Source organism: Morone saxatilis, unplaced genomic scaffold (genome assembly GCF_004916995.1).
Source record: "Morone saxatilis isolate NCDOM2014 unplaced genomic scaffold, NCSU_SB_2.0 Contig23, whole genome shotgun sequence".
NCBI lineage: Eukaryota > Metazoa > Chordata > Actinopteri > Moronidae > Morone > Morone saxatilis.
In genome coordinates, this window is record NW_023339796.1 from 19,715,397 (window position 1) to 19,734,652 (window position 19,256).

General features: G+C 41.0%; 1 protein-coding gene across 1 annotated transcript in view; it reads left to right on the plus strand.

Moving 5' to 3' along the window:
• carmil3 (capping protein regulator and myosin 1 linker 3) overlaps positions 1-19,256 on the plus strand; it is a gene marked incomplete at its 5' end in the record, with an annotated part of 67,608 nt that overhangs the window by 36,568 nt on the left and 11,784 nt on the right. Inside the window, 15 exon segments of the mRNA XM_035670839.1 lie at positions 2,655-2,759; positions 5,406-5,475; positions 5,586-5,667; positions 7,689-7,785; positions 7,875-7,929; positions 9,433-9,605; positions 10,634-10,702; positions 11,175-11,268; positions 13,093-13,191; positions 13,342-13,461; positions 15,044-15,157; positions 15,883-16,058; positions 16,164-16,251; positions 17,994-18,119; positions 18,621-18,687. Coding sequence (XP_035526732.1) covers positions 2,655-2,759; positions 5,406-5,475; positions 5,586-5,667; positions 7,689-7,785; positions 7,875-7,929; positions 9,433-9,605; positions 10,634-10,702; positions 11,175-11,268; positions 13,093-13,191; positions 13,342-13,461; positions 15,044-15,157; positions 15,883-16,058; positions 16,164-16,251; positions 17,994-18,119; positions 18,621-18,687 — 1,535 coding nt within the window.

Consider the following 19,256-nt stretch of genomic DNA (forward strand, 5'->3'; position numbering starts at 1 on the left):
ACACACACACACACACAGATGTGGCACTTTCGAGAAACAATGAGCAGTCCATGTAGATACTGTTACACACAGACACACGTGTGGTAACAAGTTGCTGATACAGCTCCCTGGAGAGTGTTTTGTGAGAGACAGTGACACAGTATCTGCTTATGCGACAGAAGCCATTCTGTATCGGCGGAGTCCTGACAGGCTGTATGCTAATCATTACAAATGGTTCAAAGAAGAGCTGGTGTTCCACACGCTGGGAGGTTATCATAGTTGCAATGACAGGGGCTTGTAATGCAGCTGCCCGGTTTTCCCTTACTACTATCCTAGTGTCTTCATCTTGTTTTTTGCCTCCTACCATTGCTCACTTTCTTATGACCTTTTCCATTTTTTACCCCTCATAACTTAATTTTCTGCGACTTTTTTTTCCCATTTTCAGCTCACATTTTCTTTTATTCCTTCTCGCCATACACAGTTTTAGCTTTTGGACAACATGGTTTTATCTGTACGAGGTGAATGGGAGAGCATTATGAAAGACGTGACTCAGTCAACCATACATTTGCATGATCACTGGGAAAAAATGATGAACTGTAGTTCACAGAATAGAATTATTTATTATTTATTTATGTGATTGTATGTGTGTGTTTGTGTGTGTGAGGGGTTGCATATGCAGGACTAGAAATTACCACCCGGCAAATTGTGGTTGGTATTATTGTCCAGTTACAAGCCAGCTTAAATCAAATTGTGATGGTCTTATTTTAACAGTGCAATCATAACAATCAGTGTAAAGCACTGGGTCATGTGCACAAGGACAATGAGGGTTTATACTCCCAGTGCAATATGCACAAAGGAGTTTGGTGAAGCGGAATAAAAATTGGAGGGGTGTAGTGATTATTCATTATATTCTCAGCCAGTCACATTATCACTCTCATGCCTATTAAACAGCTGTGCCAAACACATGGGCACATGACAAAGTTAGTTCCATAATCAGAGCTGAGAGAAGCTTTTCAGTTATGATGTTATAGAAGGGCAGACATAATACAAATATGCTGCATAAAGGCAGGTGATATGTTGTTTTAGGCTGAACTTGAATTAGTTGAGATATTAAAAGTCAGGTCATGTAGTGATGTATTGTGTCATGTATTTGGAAAGAAAGTAATGCTCAACCTTAAAGGAAGTTGACTATTTCTGTAGCAAATAACTATCATAATAATGAAAATTGCGACAGCTGTAAAAGGCTATATTTTCTGAGGAAAATGTGTTCTTACAACTGGACATTAGCAGTTTAAACATCTTGTTGACAAGACATTTAGTGTTGAGTCAGATGTCAGTGAAAGTGACGGTTGAATTTGAAGAGTTGGAATTGAAACATTGAAAGTCAGTCAGTTTAAATGTGTGGTTTTATTTTGAAAGTGATTCACGCAGCCATATCAAAAGAACATCGGTACAATCAAAGTAAAAGTAAAGAAAAACTAATTTTCTGAGATTTTGTAGCAGAAAACATACAGCTGAAGTTAATAACATTAATGACTCCGCTCCATTTATAGAACGGTGCACTCGTTAACAAAATGAGCTACACCTGTTCTTCTCCTGCCATAAGTCAAAATGTCTGCCGTGATAAAGGATTACATGAAACACTAGTGCCATAACCTAATTACCTGAAAATACAAAATGAACATGTCGTGGTTCTCCCTCTTCTTCGCTGTTCATAGATTTACTGACAAGTGACTTTTGCATTATAATTTATGAATACCTGAAATGATGAATGTAATGTTAACTACGCTATTCAGGGTGCCTCATCACTGAAACAATACTCATTATTCATCAGGATGAGGCAGGAAAAATAAAGCAGTTGAGAGAAAAAAATAAATAAAAAGGCTTCTGTGCTGCACAAGTGAACACATCACCTGCCTGAAGAGAGGTAGCAGGTAATCTTTTCACAAAAAACAAACCTCATGTTTCTGGAAGATGAATTCATCTGCTCTCGCTCTCACTCTCACGCACTCTCTCTTTCCTCCCCTGCCTCTCATCACTTTCTCCTGCTGTCTCCAGACCCCCTCCTCATTCTCCCCTGTGGTGAATTATTTGTGCAGCGCGGGCTGAAATGGCAGATTGGCTGCTTTGACAAGTTCTAAACACAGATCTGAACCAGTATACGACATCCATCCATTTTTAAATGCAGAGGATAGCTCCCTTATTTATTCTGGCTCAGAGGGATGTCGTACATACACACAGACATATCCTCTGTCCTTCCTCTGATGACAGGCTAATGTACTGTATATGCCAAGCAGATGGTTGGATAATTGATCAGTGTTACCTTTTTAACAGTTGGCAGTAATTAATGCCAACTTCACCTTTTCACAGTATCCGTTAATATAATACTGACCTAAATGTCACAGCCAGCATCTGTCTGCTTTAGCCTTCTTTCTCTCTCGTTCCTGTTGTTCCATTCGTCTCTTGTCACTTTCTATCAGCGTCTCAAGTCCTCCTGTCATCCTCTGTCTTGTCTCGATCAGTCTCTTATCTGTTCCCGTTGTTCGCTCACCTCATTTTATTTTCTGTCTGTCTAACAGCCTGATCTGGTTCCATGCTTAATGCTGTCCCTTTGCGGCACTACTTCCTTCCTATTCCTGCACACTTTAAAAACCTGTCTTTTCTTTTCTGCCCAGGAAAGCGAGAGATTCTCTGCCAACCTTCCGCCAGTTCTTCAGCTCAGCATTCAGCCTGACCCATGTGAGCCTGGCCTCTATGAAAGTCCCTCCGGATTCGCTGAGGTGAGTGACTGTCACAGGCAAGGATTTAAAGGGACCTTTGAAACTGTGAACCTTCTTAAGCGTATGTAAGATGCAAATCACTTGTAAAGTCTGAAGTGCAAAGGGGTGAAAAAGGACCAGCTGTTCTGATCAGATTTTGATTCCATACAGCAAAAAAGAATCAAATTAATATGTAAATAAACCCAAACTGTAAGAAAGATGTGATCCAATCGACCTTGGGAGGTGATACCAGGTACATATGGCCATGCTACTTACAAAATCCATCTCTTTAATCCACATATAAAAAAGTGCGAAATAAACCAAGAAGCTTTCAAAAACGCCAGTGAACGTCAGTGCATTATATATAGAGGAAATGACCGGTGATGATAGATGACACCCCAATACTCACTCATTTGGTAACAGAATCCTCTGTCAGTTACCGCTGCAGTCCTGTAGTTGTGCTGTTTCTGATGTGGTTATGCCACGAATATTCCACTGACAGTAATCAGCTTTGACTAGTGCATCACCACCTGTGAGAGCCAACTGGCAATCACTTCCCCTTCATTCGGAGAACCTCTGGACAGGATGCACACACTGAGTTGGCAAAATAAACTGCTATAACAGCCGAGAGGATGCACGGATATACACATCAAACAGTAAATATTATACTGATATTATATGAGAAGGATACCATAAACTCACTATAGAAGAAGCAAACACAGAAAGTATGTTGCTATAATATATTAAAGGTGTTTGATAAAGTCAGATTTATTTTTTATTTAAGCACATTTTACTAAAGTTGTAATTGGAATATTATTATACTGGGCTTGAAATCATTAAACAAGTGAATGTATTGTTCCACAGACATCTTGAATTGTTACAATATATCTCCCAGCATTTCTGTAATGAATTTCACGCAGACTAGTGAATGAATGAAATCCATAAAATAATCCAATTTAAAAAATTTAATTGAATGAGCCAATATGGAGATGTACAGTACAGTAGGAGACATGTTTCCTTATATTTAATATTGGAGCCAGTGTTCCTTCTCAGATAGCAGTCCAGCAGCTGTATGCTCAAATAAACGTGCAGGCTGATGGTGAGTTGAAACCTGATCTGAAATACTGTCATGTTTATGATATAAGTAGGTTATGTATTTCGTATGACGTGACTCATGTAGCCTATTTATTTCTAACTCTTTCAGTGTGTTATCAGCAGCTTTTATTGGCTTGCCTCTCTGTGTCAACAACCATTTGTGCTGCCAATAATAAAACCTGAAGCCTAAGAGTGGTAAAGGATGAATTCCCACTGGGGCCATTTGTGCTAAAAATGAGTCCACTCATGACACTGTAAGGTGCTTTAGTTTAAAGCAGTGTTTGAATGACACACAAAGCCTTTAGATTTCATATTCAAACTTTAACCAAACAGCTGAAGAGGAGACTCTTGAAATACAAGAATTCTCATGCATTATTCCACTGTTCCCTGGCCTATACCCCATTCTTAATGCATAGCTGACGTGCAGTGGCCTTGGGACAACAGTGGTTACTGATAATCTACTGCCGGTACAAGCAGAACCACTCAGCATAAAGGGATGTTATTTTCTTGTTTGTATTGTGTCAAGCTAAAATAACTTACCATATGGAGCGTCGTTTGCATCCAAACCATCAGTGAGATTTTATCATCAAGGCTCGCATTAGGTTTCAAACACTTTTTCTCGACAGTGGAGCAAATCTGTCTTATGTTGGTAGACTGGCCTTCAATCACAGGACACAGATTGAAGCCCCTGTACTGGCCGGCGTCCACCGTGCTGACGTGTCTTTGTGCAGCTCACAGAGCGTCAAAGTAAAAAGCGAGTTTTCCTACAGGGATAAATAGAATATTGCTATATTACAGTTTCTCTATTAGGTGTGCAGCCTGCTGTCAGCTTCTCATAGCCAAAAAAAACACAATCAATGGCAGAGTAAACAAAGCAAACTGCCAACAATTGGGATTGTTGTGTGCTGCATGATGGACCTTAGCCAAAATGGACGGAGTGGACTTCCCACCTAGCACTTCTCCTCATTTCCTCCTCATGGTGCGTAACTCTTACATGTGTGTTCAGTGTGCAAGGACAGCCTCCAGCAGAGCCTTGATGTGCAAATGCAGATGTCTTTCTGCATCCAGCTGGGCTTGCTGTGCATGTGTGTGTGCATGAGCAACAATTGGCCACTTCTGAATAAATATTGAAGGTTTTTAAAGTGATTTCTGGTGGGGTGTTAGTGAGCTATGAATCTTCTTTTTAAGCTACTTTTCTCTAAATCCTTTAAGATGGCTCTAAAACTTTTAGGTATGCAGAGGAGAACGTGGGGCAGAATGGGGCGGCGGGTGGGGTCGGATGATCTTTTCAGGTTGTTAGAGCCTCGCATCTAAAAGGAGCAGTTGGATTTATGTGGGACTGATCTTTCTTCTCTTTTTCACCCTTTCATTTTCTCCTTGCCTTCCCCATTAATTGCCCTTTGTTTCTCCCCATTTCTTCTTATCTACCTATCGTTCTGTTCACTCTTCTCTTTCCTTATCTGCTTTTCCACTAATCTCTCCCATTCTCCCCTCTCTCTCTCTCTCTCTCTCTCTTGCTTCTCCTATTCTGTCTCTTTTTCCCCATCCAACCCTGCCTGTGTTTTCCTTCAGGGCTCTGTTCCTAGGTCTGTCCAATAACCCCCATATCACTGATTTACACCTGGACATCAGCAGCTGTGAGGTACGCTCTGTCAGTCTGTGCTGCTCTAGGTATATTCACTCATCTTCTTCATAGATTAACGCTCATGGCTGTCCTATCATGTGGCACTACTCTCTGTCTTCCTCCAACAGTTGAGGTCAGCAGGTGCTGGGGTGATTCAGGAGCTGTTTCCTCGAGTTTCATGCGTGGGGACTTTAGACATTTCTGATAATGGTAAGAGACACACCTGCACCCACAAGGGATAGACTTAGATGGTCAGTTGTGTATTTTCATATAGAACACATTTCACATTTAACATCAGGGTCTGGCTAGGGTTTTAGACTCAACATTTTCAACAGAAAGTCTGAGTTACAAACTAGAGTTGAGGGGGTTTAAAAGAGGTGGGAATTTAGGAGGCAGCGGGCGTCTAATGGGGGTCTAAAATTGAGTTGCATTTTGGTAATTGCAGGATCCAGTATGGAGGTTGACCTGCTCTAGAGACTACAAGTGCTTCACACATCTGACCATTTGTTTTTAATCTGTTTGAGTAACTTAAACTTTAAGCTCTTAGCTCTTTAAATTAATTAGTGAAATGTTTTTACTAACACAACAAGAAGAATTTAGTCAGAGACACTTCAGCATGTCAAGGAATTGATCATTTATAGCAAATGCTTACACAGTTAGATCTGTCGGTGAAGGCTCTGCTCTCTGGGTAAGCTCGGAAGAATTAGAGCAGCAATAAAGAATCTACTGGGAGAGCTAATCCCCCTTAGTAAACATACATTAACATTAAAGTTTAGTTAAATCAGCAATACCAAAGGCTAATCACATAAAGAGGAGGCTGGGGTAGTTGAAGGAGCTAAGGCAGGAAACTGCGTTAAAGAGAAACTTTGGTATTTTTTTTGTGTAGCCTGTTTTCTCATGTTTTGTGTTCAGTTGACAAATTGGTCCAGTATTGGGTGAAAGTGCTGCAGCTACGAAACAGGCTGCAATGTAATCTGTCATGGCAACTGCCATCAATGTATGTCCACTAAAAGTGTTTGTTTTTGCCACCGACAGGCTCAGATTGTAATTCTAAGTGACTGACAACACTATGGAAAGGACCCCTACAGAGACAGGCTGTGTGTTACCTCATAGAACACAAGAGTTGCTGGTCTACTACTGCTTTGGAATTCTTAACCCTTTAAAACACCAATGTCAAGTATTGTTTGTCCATGTCCAATGTTTTTGTCCATGGAGTCTGGTGGCTTATGTTAATAAAAAGTTTTATCTCTTTCCATAATGTTGTCAGACACTTATAATAACAATCTGTCTCTGTCTCGCTAAAACGAGCACTTTAAGTGGACGGGGGTATTATTTGAAAGGCATGAATGGCTTAATTGAAGACTTTCATCCAGTAGGAAAATGCTGTGGGGAACTCTCTTGAAGCTACTGTTTCTTAAGATTCATTGTACACTTAATCTCTAAAGCTTATTCAACTGCAAATGATAAATCTAACTGCATATCTTCCTAACAGAGTACTGCTTTTACCATATATACTTCCAACCACCGACGAAAACGCAGCAAAATGACATGACTGCTGCCTTCATTCCTGAACAGCCATTTATTGGTTTCATAGAACCAGTAGTATTAGCGGCGACACTATTATGTGTCTCCCCCCTCCTGCTGTGTCGTGTCACAGTTTCCCGTCACTGACACAGGAATAGACGCACTTCTCATTAGAGGCATGTAAGCTTATTTAATCGCAGATATTTTTGCTCTCTGAATGAGGTGTTTTAGTCTTTGTTGCTGAAATATCTTGCCATGGTAACTGCTTCCTCTTAGCAGCATCCTCTATCTTTGAGCTTTTGAAAATGTGAGTGGGTGCGAGTGGTGGTGGGGGGGTTAATTGGGAGTATTTTGGAATTTCAGTGGGCAGTGAGATTTTGTTCCAAAACAGACCATGAGACAGAAACTGAGCGTTGAAAGCCACAAATGTTAGCAGCGTAAATGAAGAGTCAGTGGTATGACAACCTAGAAATTGTCCATTTTCTGTAGTAAAAGCCTTTTACAGTTTAACATGTCAGTTATTATCTTGTCTTTTTTGTGCTGAAGATTAACTCTCTTAATATTTGCGCCTGTTGTCTCTTTCGCTCGGTACTTACAAGGAGGCAATTAAACATCTACTTGGAAGTGAGTTTTCACAAAGGCTCTGTAGAGTGTGACATTGCTGGCGTTGCACTTGTTCTCCACTGATGTGTGTGTGTTGTGTGCAGGTTTGGATGCTGACTTGCTGGCTGTCATCCCAGCATTCTCCAGGCACCCCTCCCTCAAACACCTGATGCTGGGGAAGAACTTCAACATCAAGGGCAGGTACGGACCATGCGGGGACCTGCGGTGCAGATGGTGGTGAAGACGATACTGATGATGAATGTTTTCCCTCTTTCTCTCTGCCTCCTCAGGGTGCTGGATGAAATTCTGCAGAAACTGGTTCATTTGGTGCAAGAGGAAGAGTGTGTGAGTTGGATTATGTAACATATTGTGTACACACATACACACACACACACACAAATCCTCTGTGGCGTTCCTCACAGATGCACGCCTACACAGGCCTCACAGATTTGTAGCCCCACACACATCCTGTGCACACACAAACACACACTTGTGACCATTTAAATTCTTGTGTCCTCATATCCTTTAACCAGAATTCCCACTGCCACACACACACACAAGGTGCAAACACCCGAGTCATGTTGTCTGTGGGCTCGACGAATGATTCATTTGGTCTCAGTTTATTTGTGAGGCTCCCAGGGCTCTCTCTCCTCTCCGCTCTGCAAATCCAGCATGACAAGTAGCTTACTCAATTATTTACCACTTTTGATGGTGATAGCTCACAACTACGCTCTCTCATTGAGTACGGTCTGATGCATGTGGGCAAGCCCACTAACAGAAGCACAGATGGATGCAAATATGTAAGTTCAAAGGAAGTACATCAAGTTTGTTAGAGACTGGCCTGTTAGTCAGAAAGCCATGATAACACAAACATCAGAATGGTGTGTGTATGTGTGTGTCCCCTGCATAGCTTTGGTCCAGTGCCCCATGCTAACAGTTCAGTATATGAGTCACAGAAGGCTGCAAGCAATAAAAGTGGGACAATGAGAATAAATAATAAAGAGGAGACGGTTAGCTTAGCTTAGAAGAGGGAAACAGCTAGTCTGGCTCTGTCCAAAGGTAACAAAATCTACCAACAAGCAACTCAGACTCTCCTTAATTAACACATACATAGGCCTTAGAGTACAAATTGTTAGCGAGTTTCCATTCTTTAGGCTACCTTAAGCTAACCAGCTGAACATGAAGCTGGCTCCAGCTGAACATGAAGCTGGCTCCAGCTGAATATGAAGATGGCTCCATCTACATTAAGTCTTGTCTAGAATTTTTATTTTTTTTTCCAAAATATCCCACTACAGTTTCAAACCTCGCAGGGACTCCAATTCCTGTTTCCATAAGAACGGTTACGTAAGACTGTGTCTGGCTAAAAATCACTTGGAAGATGAATATTTTGGTTCTCTCATCTTTAGTCATATGCTCAAAAGTTGTACCACGTTCTGCTGCAAGATGACACCATTCACAGTTTACAGTAGATGAGGTCCTAATGCAGAAAGCACTGTGCAGGAAGTTCTTCTGTTAAAAGAGAGTAGACAAAAATTGGGAGGAAGTGCAAATAAGCAGCTGATTATTATGCAGTACCTCTCTCTAAGTTAAAAAAAACAATAAATGATTCAACTGCAGGGGAATTGAACTGAAGATGTTTTTTTTAAAATATCTGATAATCATCACAAATTAGTTGTATTTTTCATCACTTAATGACAGGTCCAAGTCTCCCAAAAAAACCCACTCCTTTAACATAGACATTATTGCTGACCTTTATTTCACCCATGGAAGTTCTTATTTTCAAATAATCTTCCACTGTTTTTTTTTTTCTCCGTGCTTTCTCCCCCTTTCTCCTCCTTTCTCCTCCAGGCTCTGCAGTCCCTCTCCCTGGCTGACTCGAGGCTTCGTCAGCGGGGCACGGTGCTGGTCAACACTCTGGGCTCCAACACCTGCCTACGGAAAGTAGACCTGAGCGGCAACCTCCTGGAGGACTCCGGGGCCAAGATGCTCAGCAAAGCCCTGCAGATCAACACAACACTCAGGTGTGTGTGTGTGTGTGTGTGTGTGTGTGTGTGTGTGAGAGAGTTTTTTAAATTAGCACTTTGATGGGAGCGAAGGAGGGTTTTGCTTGCAGATCAGCACTTGCAGATGAGTAAGACCAGAAATAAAAGAGGTGTTAGAGGACAGATGAAAGAATAGGGTCAGAGAGAAAATTAATATGTTTGGTATAGTTTGAGGTGAGGATATACTCAGGTAGCTGAGAGGCAGAACAGTGAGTTCAACGCAGCGCTTCAAAGTGAACCATGTATCAGATAAGAAGGTAAGACAGAGGTGTTAGAGAGGAGAATCGGTGGAGGGAGGGAAAAGAGGGAAAATGGCCTTCGGGCATACAATGTAGGAGAAAAAAAGAGGCTGAGTGAAAAAAGTGTGTGCTTTGAAGGTGTGTTGTTGGAGGACTGGAAGGAGTGCAGAAAGATGCGCAGAAAAAGTGAAAGAAAAGAGGACAGGAGCGAGACAGGGGGTAGGAAGCAAGTATTAGGATGGGGAAATGGTTGGATATGGACAAGATAGGGAGAAAGTTATGAAGAGAGAGAGAGGGAGACCACCTAAGGAGTGAGATTTGGGTTTAGCTGATTGAATTTCTAGGGCAGAGTGAGTTTGGGAAGGGAGAGGAGGAGGAGCGAGAAGATGGATGAAAGAAAAGAGGGGCTGAAAATGACAGATGTATTAAAAACAGTGTGGCGTGTAGGTGGAGAATCTGCACTGTGAAATAACAGAAGCTCATTAGTAGCATGGCACTTGTTCAGGCATTCCTAATGTTGTGATATGGACTCATTCTATGCATGTAGGGAAAAAAAAGTCTGACTGACAAATGCCTTGTTAATCCTTGTGTGATGCATTTGTGCAGCTGCATGGTCAGATAAGTGCTGTGACTATGATACTATGCCCCGTGTGTGTGCATGCAGGATTGTGTGTGTGTGTGTTAGGAGCTTTAGAAAGCGACTGATCTTCTCCTTCTTCCTCTCTGTGCCTGTCTTCCCCTATTTCCTGCCCATTTGATCCCTCTCAGGAGTGTGACGTGGGATCGCAACAACACCACAGCGACGGGCTTCCAAGACGTGGCGAGAGCACTGGAGCAGTAAGACGAACACAACGCACGCTCGAAAAACTGTTTGAAGAGGGGATACACACAAGACAGATCAGTTGCACGCACACGCACGCACGCACACACACACACACACATGAAAGGCAGATAACAGTCTCTGTACAATGTTTACTATTACACAGCGTTTCATCAGTCCTCTGACGTGTGTGCCAGTCACAGTCTTGTTTTGTTTTTTTTTTCGTGTGTGTGCGTGTCTGTGTGTCTGTGTGTTTGTGTGTGTATGCGTGTGTGTGCGTGTGTGCGTGTGTGTGTATGTGTGTGTGTGTGTATGTATATGTATACAAGGATGTGTGGGTGCATGTGCATATTAGGGAATTGCAGACAACTGTTCTAAGTGCTCTGGGTGTTTCCTGTTTGTTCTTGTTAACATCACAATTTTTCCAGTTTATTATTGCAAGGGTAATATTATCTTTTCTTTCCTCTCATTGCTCCCTCCACTTAATAGCAACTTTACCCTTCAGTACATGCCCCTCCCCCTCAGTGATGTCACTCAGGCGTACCGCAGTGCCCCAGAGAAGACCGACCAAGCCCTGACCAAGGTGAGAAGAGCTTTGCTGCTTCGGTTTGTGATGTCTAAATTTCACAAACTGCAGGTGGTGAATAACAGCATTACCCGACAATTAGGGTCAGAGTGATTCATGTGTCTGATGAATGACTTTCATTTGGTGCATTAGAGGTGATGATGAAATGTGGATTTTTTTTTTCGACTGTTATATTGCTGTTGTTGCTGGAGACCCTGCACATGATATGGCAATTTTAACAATTACTTGTCAGACCTTCCTAACGCCCTTCTTAAAGCTAAATATTTGGGTTACAATATCTAACCAGTACAACAAATGTAGGTATACGACCACCAATTTATGTCACACACTTTGTCACAGATTGACAAAAAAATTATCTGATAATTTTATACCACCTGCCTGTGTAAAAGGTTTGACAACAGGAGGCTGCTGCAAGCTTAATGTACAGCCTTGGTAAAAGGGTATTAAGACTTTGTCAAAGAGGTGTTGACTCCGGAGTCACTGGGTGTCTTCGTTATGGCAGCTGCATGTTGGTCAGGGGATAAGAATAAGCAACAAGTGTTCGTCTGTGCCAGTTTGATGTGTCACTGTTGGCATACGGCATGCTGTCAAGAAGTTTGTCAGTCAATTTTTGGAACCACTGCATCTGTGAATCAGATGTCGGCTATTCAGCCTTTCTGTTAAGGAAAGGGATGGATTTGTTTTACAGCCAACATGCTGCTTTTTGTTGATTTGTTTGGTTGCCTCTGCAATTATGATGTGGTTACACGTTTTAATGACCACCTGATATTGATTTGTGTTTTTTCCTGTGAGTATAAATGTCCTCCTGTGTCAGTACCCGTTTCCATTTTCTGTTCATATATGTGTCCATGTGCCATTATCTGGCTGTGTAATTGGAGACTTTTCATACAGCCAACCAAAACATTAATTTTCAAGTCATAATATTTGCATAAAATGGCAACCCTCTCTCACTGGAATGACGGTGACATCAACTGCCAGACAGCAGCCTATGGCCAAGACACGAAGAGCCAAAGACTGTGTGCAAACAACAAACATTTGGCCGTAGTGTTTCTTTTTGCCTGAACACAATATCTTATCTTGCAACTTGGCTTGTTCTAACATTGGGCTAACATTGCTAGACAGGACAGAAAGGACTGGGGCTGAATATAAACTGTAAATCTGTCATTTTAGATACTGAGTGGTGTGGTTATTTTTCTTCAGTACATGTCTTGTAAGCTGCAGTTAACATAGCAAGTCTGTTTACATTGCATGTCTGTACTCCGTTTCCCTGAAGGCTCAGCTGTCTGTCAATCACGCACAACATCTCGTCTCCCCAGAGGCGTGGAGGCTAAAGGAGCATTGCTGATACATCTCCAGAAAAAACAATATCAACAGTATATTTGTTCAGTTAAACGTGATATTTTGACTGCAGGTTCTTTTTAACATCAAAAATGGATTTGCTGTGGAACTATCCCACTGGATCATTTTCTGGCTCTTCTCTAAGAGTGATTGCAGCTTTTATTTAGGTTGGGTCCTTGTTAGTCTGTGTGTGAAGCTCCTAAGTCCTTGAGGAACCCTTGATTCCACCTTTCTTTACATAAGATGATTAAGCAGTGAACACTCCCACCTGCTGAGTCAAGAAAATAAATCAAAGGCATTCCGTTTATTTCTGGGGATCAGAACTCTCTCTACAGTCTCCTTATTACCATGAAAATGGACTTGTCTCCTGTCTCCTGCACATTGTGCTTTGTAAACACCTGTCATCTCCACTCTTCTCTCGCTCATTGTTTGTTTTCCCCGTGTGTGTGTGTGTGTGTGTGTGTGTGTGTGTGTGTGAGACAGATCCAACGTGCCCTGCTTAGGAACAACCAGACTCAGCGTTTCTCTCAGAAACAGGCTCTCAGGCTGCACCAAGGCCTGGTCACCAGCACTGCTGAACAGGTGTGTGTCTGTATTTGTGCACATGATGGTGAACAAGTCAGGGTTTTTATTATGATGCATATTTTACTGACATTTCTGTATGTGATTACATGCATTCATGTATGTGCTTAATGTGTATGTGTGTGTGTGTGTGTGTGTGTGTGTGTGTAGGTGATGGAGCGTCTGTGTGTGCGCGTGCAGCAGCAGGTGTGTGTCCTGAAGGGCTGTGAGGAAGGAGAGGAGGTCCAGACGGCCAGACAAATCCTCAAAGAAGCCAGGGACTCAAGAGCTGTGAGTCGACTACCATTTTATTAGAGAGGGAGAGAGAGAAAGGGAGAGAGAGAAACTATAACTGTTGGCAGTGTTTGCTTTGTCCCTTCTAGATATGCCAGACTCAATGGAAGGCAACCTGCTGCATCTTTAGAAATAAAAGGCTTATTCTTATTAGCCTCATAGCTATTTTGCAGATTGAGATTTTACACTTTATAATGCAGGCACCCTTTATAAAGGGTTTTAGTAATGGTTAATTAATAATCTAGGAATATTTTATTTATCAGTTATAAGCAAATTAGAACAACTTTTAGGCTGACAAAAATCTGTCTGATTGGTCAAATTAGTTAAAAAAGGTTCATGAATAAGCCATCAAGTACATGTGATGTACTATGCATTACTATAGCATTTGAATTTACATCGTCATGTCTAGATAATAGTATGAGCCTTTCAGGTCTAAATAAAAAAAATCAGAAATAACTGCAGAAACTACAAACTCACATGGCATAGGTCGCTATGGCAACACAACAAAAAAACAACAACAACACACCTGAGTATAATACGCAGGTCCACTCAACAACCCTAAAAATAACAAGTTCTGTGTTGCACTCTGACTGTACCGGTGCGACAGAGAGTGAGAGAGACGAGTTAACACAGTGCCAAGCTGTGTAACGTTACATGTGCTCTCGCAGCAGCTGAAACAGTAAAACAGGTGAAAGTAACAAATATATATTGCTGCCATTTCACAATTAATTGGGAAAGCTTCCAACAAGAGCCACAGCGGTAGTGTCTCCTGAGCTAAACAGTTAACAGCTTAGGCTCTTCTGTATCCAGTTCTGGTTGAAATGTAGGCTTTACACAAATCTCCTTATTTTTTGTCACTTGGATTAAGATCCTTGGAAGTTTTATGGTGAAAAATCCTTCAAATGTGCATTTTTCACCTGTAACAGTCCCGCAATGTCTGACGCATCACAATAGAGAAGTCACCTCCTCTCAATTCCTGTTAGCCTAATGACTAACACATCAAGGAGAGTGGGCAAGCAGAGCCAAACAGGCTTAAAACCCAGTGTCTGATTCAGGAAATGATGGCATTAAGGTAAATAAACAACACATTAGTAATTAATGACATTTCTGAAAACTGATGGAAAGCCAAAACACACGATTAACACCAATAAGCTACAAATTCAAGATTTTGAGTTTTATATAAAAAAGGTTTCGAATAAGGCAACAGCAAAAGTTGGTAAAACTAGAGAGATTTTTCACAACCTGGAAACCCAAAATGGTATTTTTAATGCCTTTTAAACCAAAATAATTTATGAATCATAATAGATCATTAGAAAAATGGTACAGATTATGTACAGATATGATCAGCTTGTAAAATACAATTTTGTTATCAATTAAACCAAACAACAGTATATAATGTAGTTAAAGTTAGCTCACCCTTACCTACTAAATACCATCAAAATACTACTTACACATTAATAATAATTATGATATCATACATATAATGTTAGAACTTTCAGAAAAGGGATGTTCTGCTCAGTAACTATTACATTTCCTTTTGGTAACCTCTTCTCAACCCTCTCCTGTGTCTGTGCATTAGCTGTATCCCTCTCTGTGTGAGCTGGCCCACGTGTTGTCAGTGGACGGCCCTGTCAAACAGCGACTGGACACTCTGGCTGGAGAACTTGCCAAGGCTGCGGACAAAGAACTGCAGGTAGGTTGGAGGTGGAACTGTGGCCGTAATTGCAGAAACAGCCGTTCCCTGATGGATCTGTATTTTAAACAGTAGTGGAGTTCTGAACTAGTTGCATTTAAATTGCCCATTAATCGCGTGCGGCTGTGTGTGCGGCACAGGTATGCTGACTTCAAAAGAAATGTAGCATTTAAATTCACAGGGAAGGAACAGTTTAACATATTTTTTTTAGTTCTGTTCCCTTCGGGATTCAGTCGCACAGTGTAGTCGAATGATAAAAAACCAGAACACCCCGAGGAGGAATCTGGGATACATTGTATTGAATTTCAACTTACTTGAGCGTAATTTACATTTCTGTTTGTGCCTTCCAATTTTGTTGTTTTGCACAAGGCTACGTTTCTGATTTGCGAATCAATAAAATTGCAATAATATGAGCTATGTTTTCACGCACAAATGTCTAACTTTGGTGTAAACCGGTAAAGTTAAAGATCTGGCAGAAGGTGTAAACAGATCATATGAATTGCTACTAGCTGATTCATGGATGAATGGATTGCTGCAATGCAAGTAAATAAAAGATGCTAAAAGTCAGAGTAAAGGAGCTGGTTGGAAATCTAAGCAAGCAGATGAAAAAACACTGCATCAATAATTCAATGCTTTGGAAACATAAATGGGTACATATTGAGAATTTATAAAAAGTGTGCATTATGTATGTGTGGTGATGCATGTCTTGGGTCATTTGTGTCCAGGTGGTAGTGGACTCTATGGTGTCTCTGTGCCGAGAGTTGTGTCCGATGTCCTGCTCGGCCGCCGAGAGACTTAGCCCGCCGCTCTCGTCCATCTCTGAACAAGTTTCCATCCCCCGCTCCGCCATCCGCAACGCCCTCATGGAGAGAGCAGCTGAGGATATTAACAGAGCCCTGGAGTAAGAGAGAGGGAGCTGGTGAAACAGTTCAAACCAAGAACTTCCGCTAACACACTGATTTAATTGGTTGTCCCTTCTGTTTTCTTTTTTCTCTCGTGTTTTTAGGGAGGTGAAGTTGTCTGTGGTCTCCTATCTGACCAACTCCATAGTGGATCAGATTCTTCAAGAGCTCTATACCACTCATAAAACGCTGGTACTGGTAATATCACTTTACTGCATGCCTTTGTAGGAATGTAGAAACGTTTGATCGTTTGAAGCCGAAATCTATAACTTCACAGCAAAAATAATGAGTATCCAGCGTGGGGTTTACAAAGTTGTCTAACCTTGATTTTGGTGAAGTAAAAACTAATGTCACAACAAATACATTATTTAAGGACACAATGAACTTTAATGGTAGTGACAAACAGATGTGATTCACGTTTCTCAACAAAACTGGAGAGTGCAACAAAAAACAGAAAATGCCTCAAATTGAAATGCTTAAACCCTTTACTAAAACCATCATAACAATAAATTGATCAGTGAACATCACAGATTTCAGCTTTGAACTCTCATTTTTGAAATGTGTTTTAAAAAGGAATAGCTAAACATTTTGGGGAATACAGTTATTCGCCTTCTTGCAGACAGTGTGATGAGAAGATTGGTACCACTTTCATGTCTGTCCACTAAATCTGGAGCTGGAACACTTGAAATGGGTATCATTTTCTTGCTGCTCAACAAAATTCCTATTCCTATATAAATTATAAAAATCTGTGGAATACATCAGTATACTAAAAGTCCCTGCTTATCGCAGATCTCACATTATTGATAAAATGTTGCATGCATTTTTGATAGAAGTAAACTCACATCGATGTAGAGCAGATATTTTCAAGCAGAGTGCTGTAGAGTCAGGCCAGAAATGCCTCCAGATTACACTCAAATGTTGAAAGTCAACACTCAACTCACTAAATCGAATCTTAATCTTAAGGTAAGAAACAGTAGTGGTGCAATTTGATTCCAGTGCAGAAGCTCATTATTACTCTATGGTCTCTTAAGACTTTCTGTAGCATGGAGGAGCCATTAAATATCCGATATGTGTTGAAAATGTGTGATATAAATCTCCCATGCTGCCAGTTAGGTTGTGTATCTTTAATTTGTAGTATCTTTGAATGACTGAAGTTGACTCCACATTTGAGCTGCTGTGTGTCATTACTGTATCAGGATGAAGGGTTATGAGTATAGAGCTGCCTTTTTAGGGGAATATTGCACTCAGAAACAACATAACAACTAGATTTGAGTCAGTTAAGGAAATGATTAGACCCTGCAGGTTCTCCTCTCCATAAAATTAAATTGTTTAAAATGAAGCCAGTGGAAAAGGAGGCAAAAATAGACTTCTGGCAATAACACCGCCTGCCCTGCTCTGTTTTGCATTCCATTCACTGCCTCCACTGTTACATCTCATTTTCCTTTCTGTTTTACTGCAGTGCCAGTTTGTCCTCTATCATGCCTCTCTCCACTTTGATAATCAGGATATTGTATTTTATTCGTATTCTTCATGGGCTTTGCCAACTACAGCAAAGCACCCCTGCTTTGTTTGAGAGCTTCTTGGGTACAAGGGCGTACACACTTCTCCTCTGAGATTGTGTTGAAAGAGATTGTTCAAAGGGCATCCATCTGTGTGTTTGTGTGTGTGGACAATGTAATACCCATGATGTGCGGACATAAATCTGTTCGCACAGTCACATTGTAAGGACTCGCCTTCCTTTTGGGGACAAAATGCAAGTCCCTACAATGTAAATCTTTAAATTAAGGGTTAGGGTAAGGGTTAGGTAAGTAGGGGTTATGGTGAGGGTCAGTCTCCAGGAAATGAATGTAAGTCAATGTAATGTCCTATGAAGTAATGGAAACACAACTGTGTGTCTGCGTTCATGCGTCTGTTTGATGTGTGTGTTGCATCAGCTGCGGCAGGTGTCTCAGGTAAAGCGCTGGGATGACGTTGGGACGGGCAGACGCACTATCAGACAGTCCAGAATAGTCGAGTCGCTGGATTTTCCTGATGAGGACTTTGGTGTCAACCTGGGAATAGTAAGTGTGTGAGGACGTGCTGATAACGTGTGTGTGCTTGGAAAGTGAATAGCTCTAGTGAATACATTATTTATCGCAAATGTAGTACTGATAGAGGTAAATGAATTAGTTGATATGCACCTAGTGACAACTGATAGTATACGTGATTTCTCAGGCAAAAACAGTCACTAGTTTCAGCTTCTGAATGTGTGAATTTGCTAATTTTCTCTGTAGCAAATCCTATAATTGAGTACTATTGGGATTTGGGCTGTTGAAGGGACAAAGAAAGGATAAACATGTTAAAAGAATTCTCATCAGCTTTTCATCCCCTTTACTTTGTCCCGAATTTCTGAAAGCTTTTTCTCCACTTTGCTGTTTTGTGCTGTGAAACAACCAAACTGATTTCATGTTGAAATAAATGCACAGCATTTTATTATTGTTGGTTTACAAGACATTTATGTTTCAAAGTGTGCTGGAGGTACAAGGCATTTCTCATTAAACATTTATCTGCTTTGACAAAAGGACACAATGGCTATTAAGAAGCGGAGCTCCAGAACTAGAAGAATTCGTCCCGTCTCCACCAGACTGAGTGAGTTTTTGTGCCTTGACTCGCAGCTAATTGCCCTAAAGTGCTCATATAGCCTGATGTATTTACAGTAATAGCAGGGTCAGGGTCAATTGATTTTCTGTTTGCCTTTCTTCAGCCACACAAGTGGTGTGCATCTTACCATGATGAAATGAGTCATCACGTCTTTCAGTATTTAAGCTGGTTTTAACTTTTCTCTGCTCCTGTTCTGTGCTAATGCCTCTGTTAATAGTAACTGTGTTATTAGCCAGTGTATTTAATTTAGCATGTAAAATCTTAAATGAAAGGGTTAACCATTTTGGGTAATAACATAGCATTCTCTCTGATAGTGCCCTCAGGCCAAATGTGACATTTTTTTGACCCATTAGTGGTAATGGTCTAAGAACAGTGGAGTTGTCTCTCCATTGTACCCATTTTCTGCCTCACAGAGCATGGCTTTGGGCTTTCTTTACTCAAAATTATTTTAAAATAAAGGCTATAAAAAGTTCTCGTATCTGAGTTTAGAAAAATGGAATGTGAAAACTTTTGTAGTAATTATTTTATTGCAGCTACAGTCTGTTCAATTAAAATCA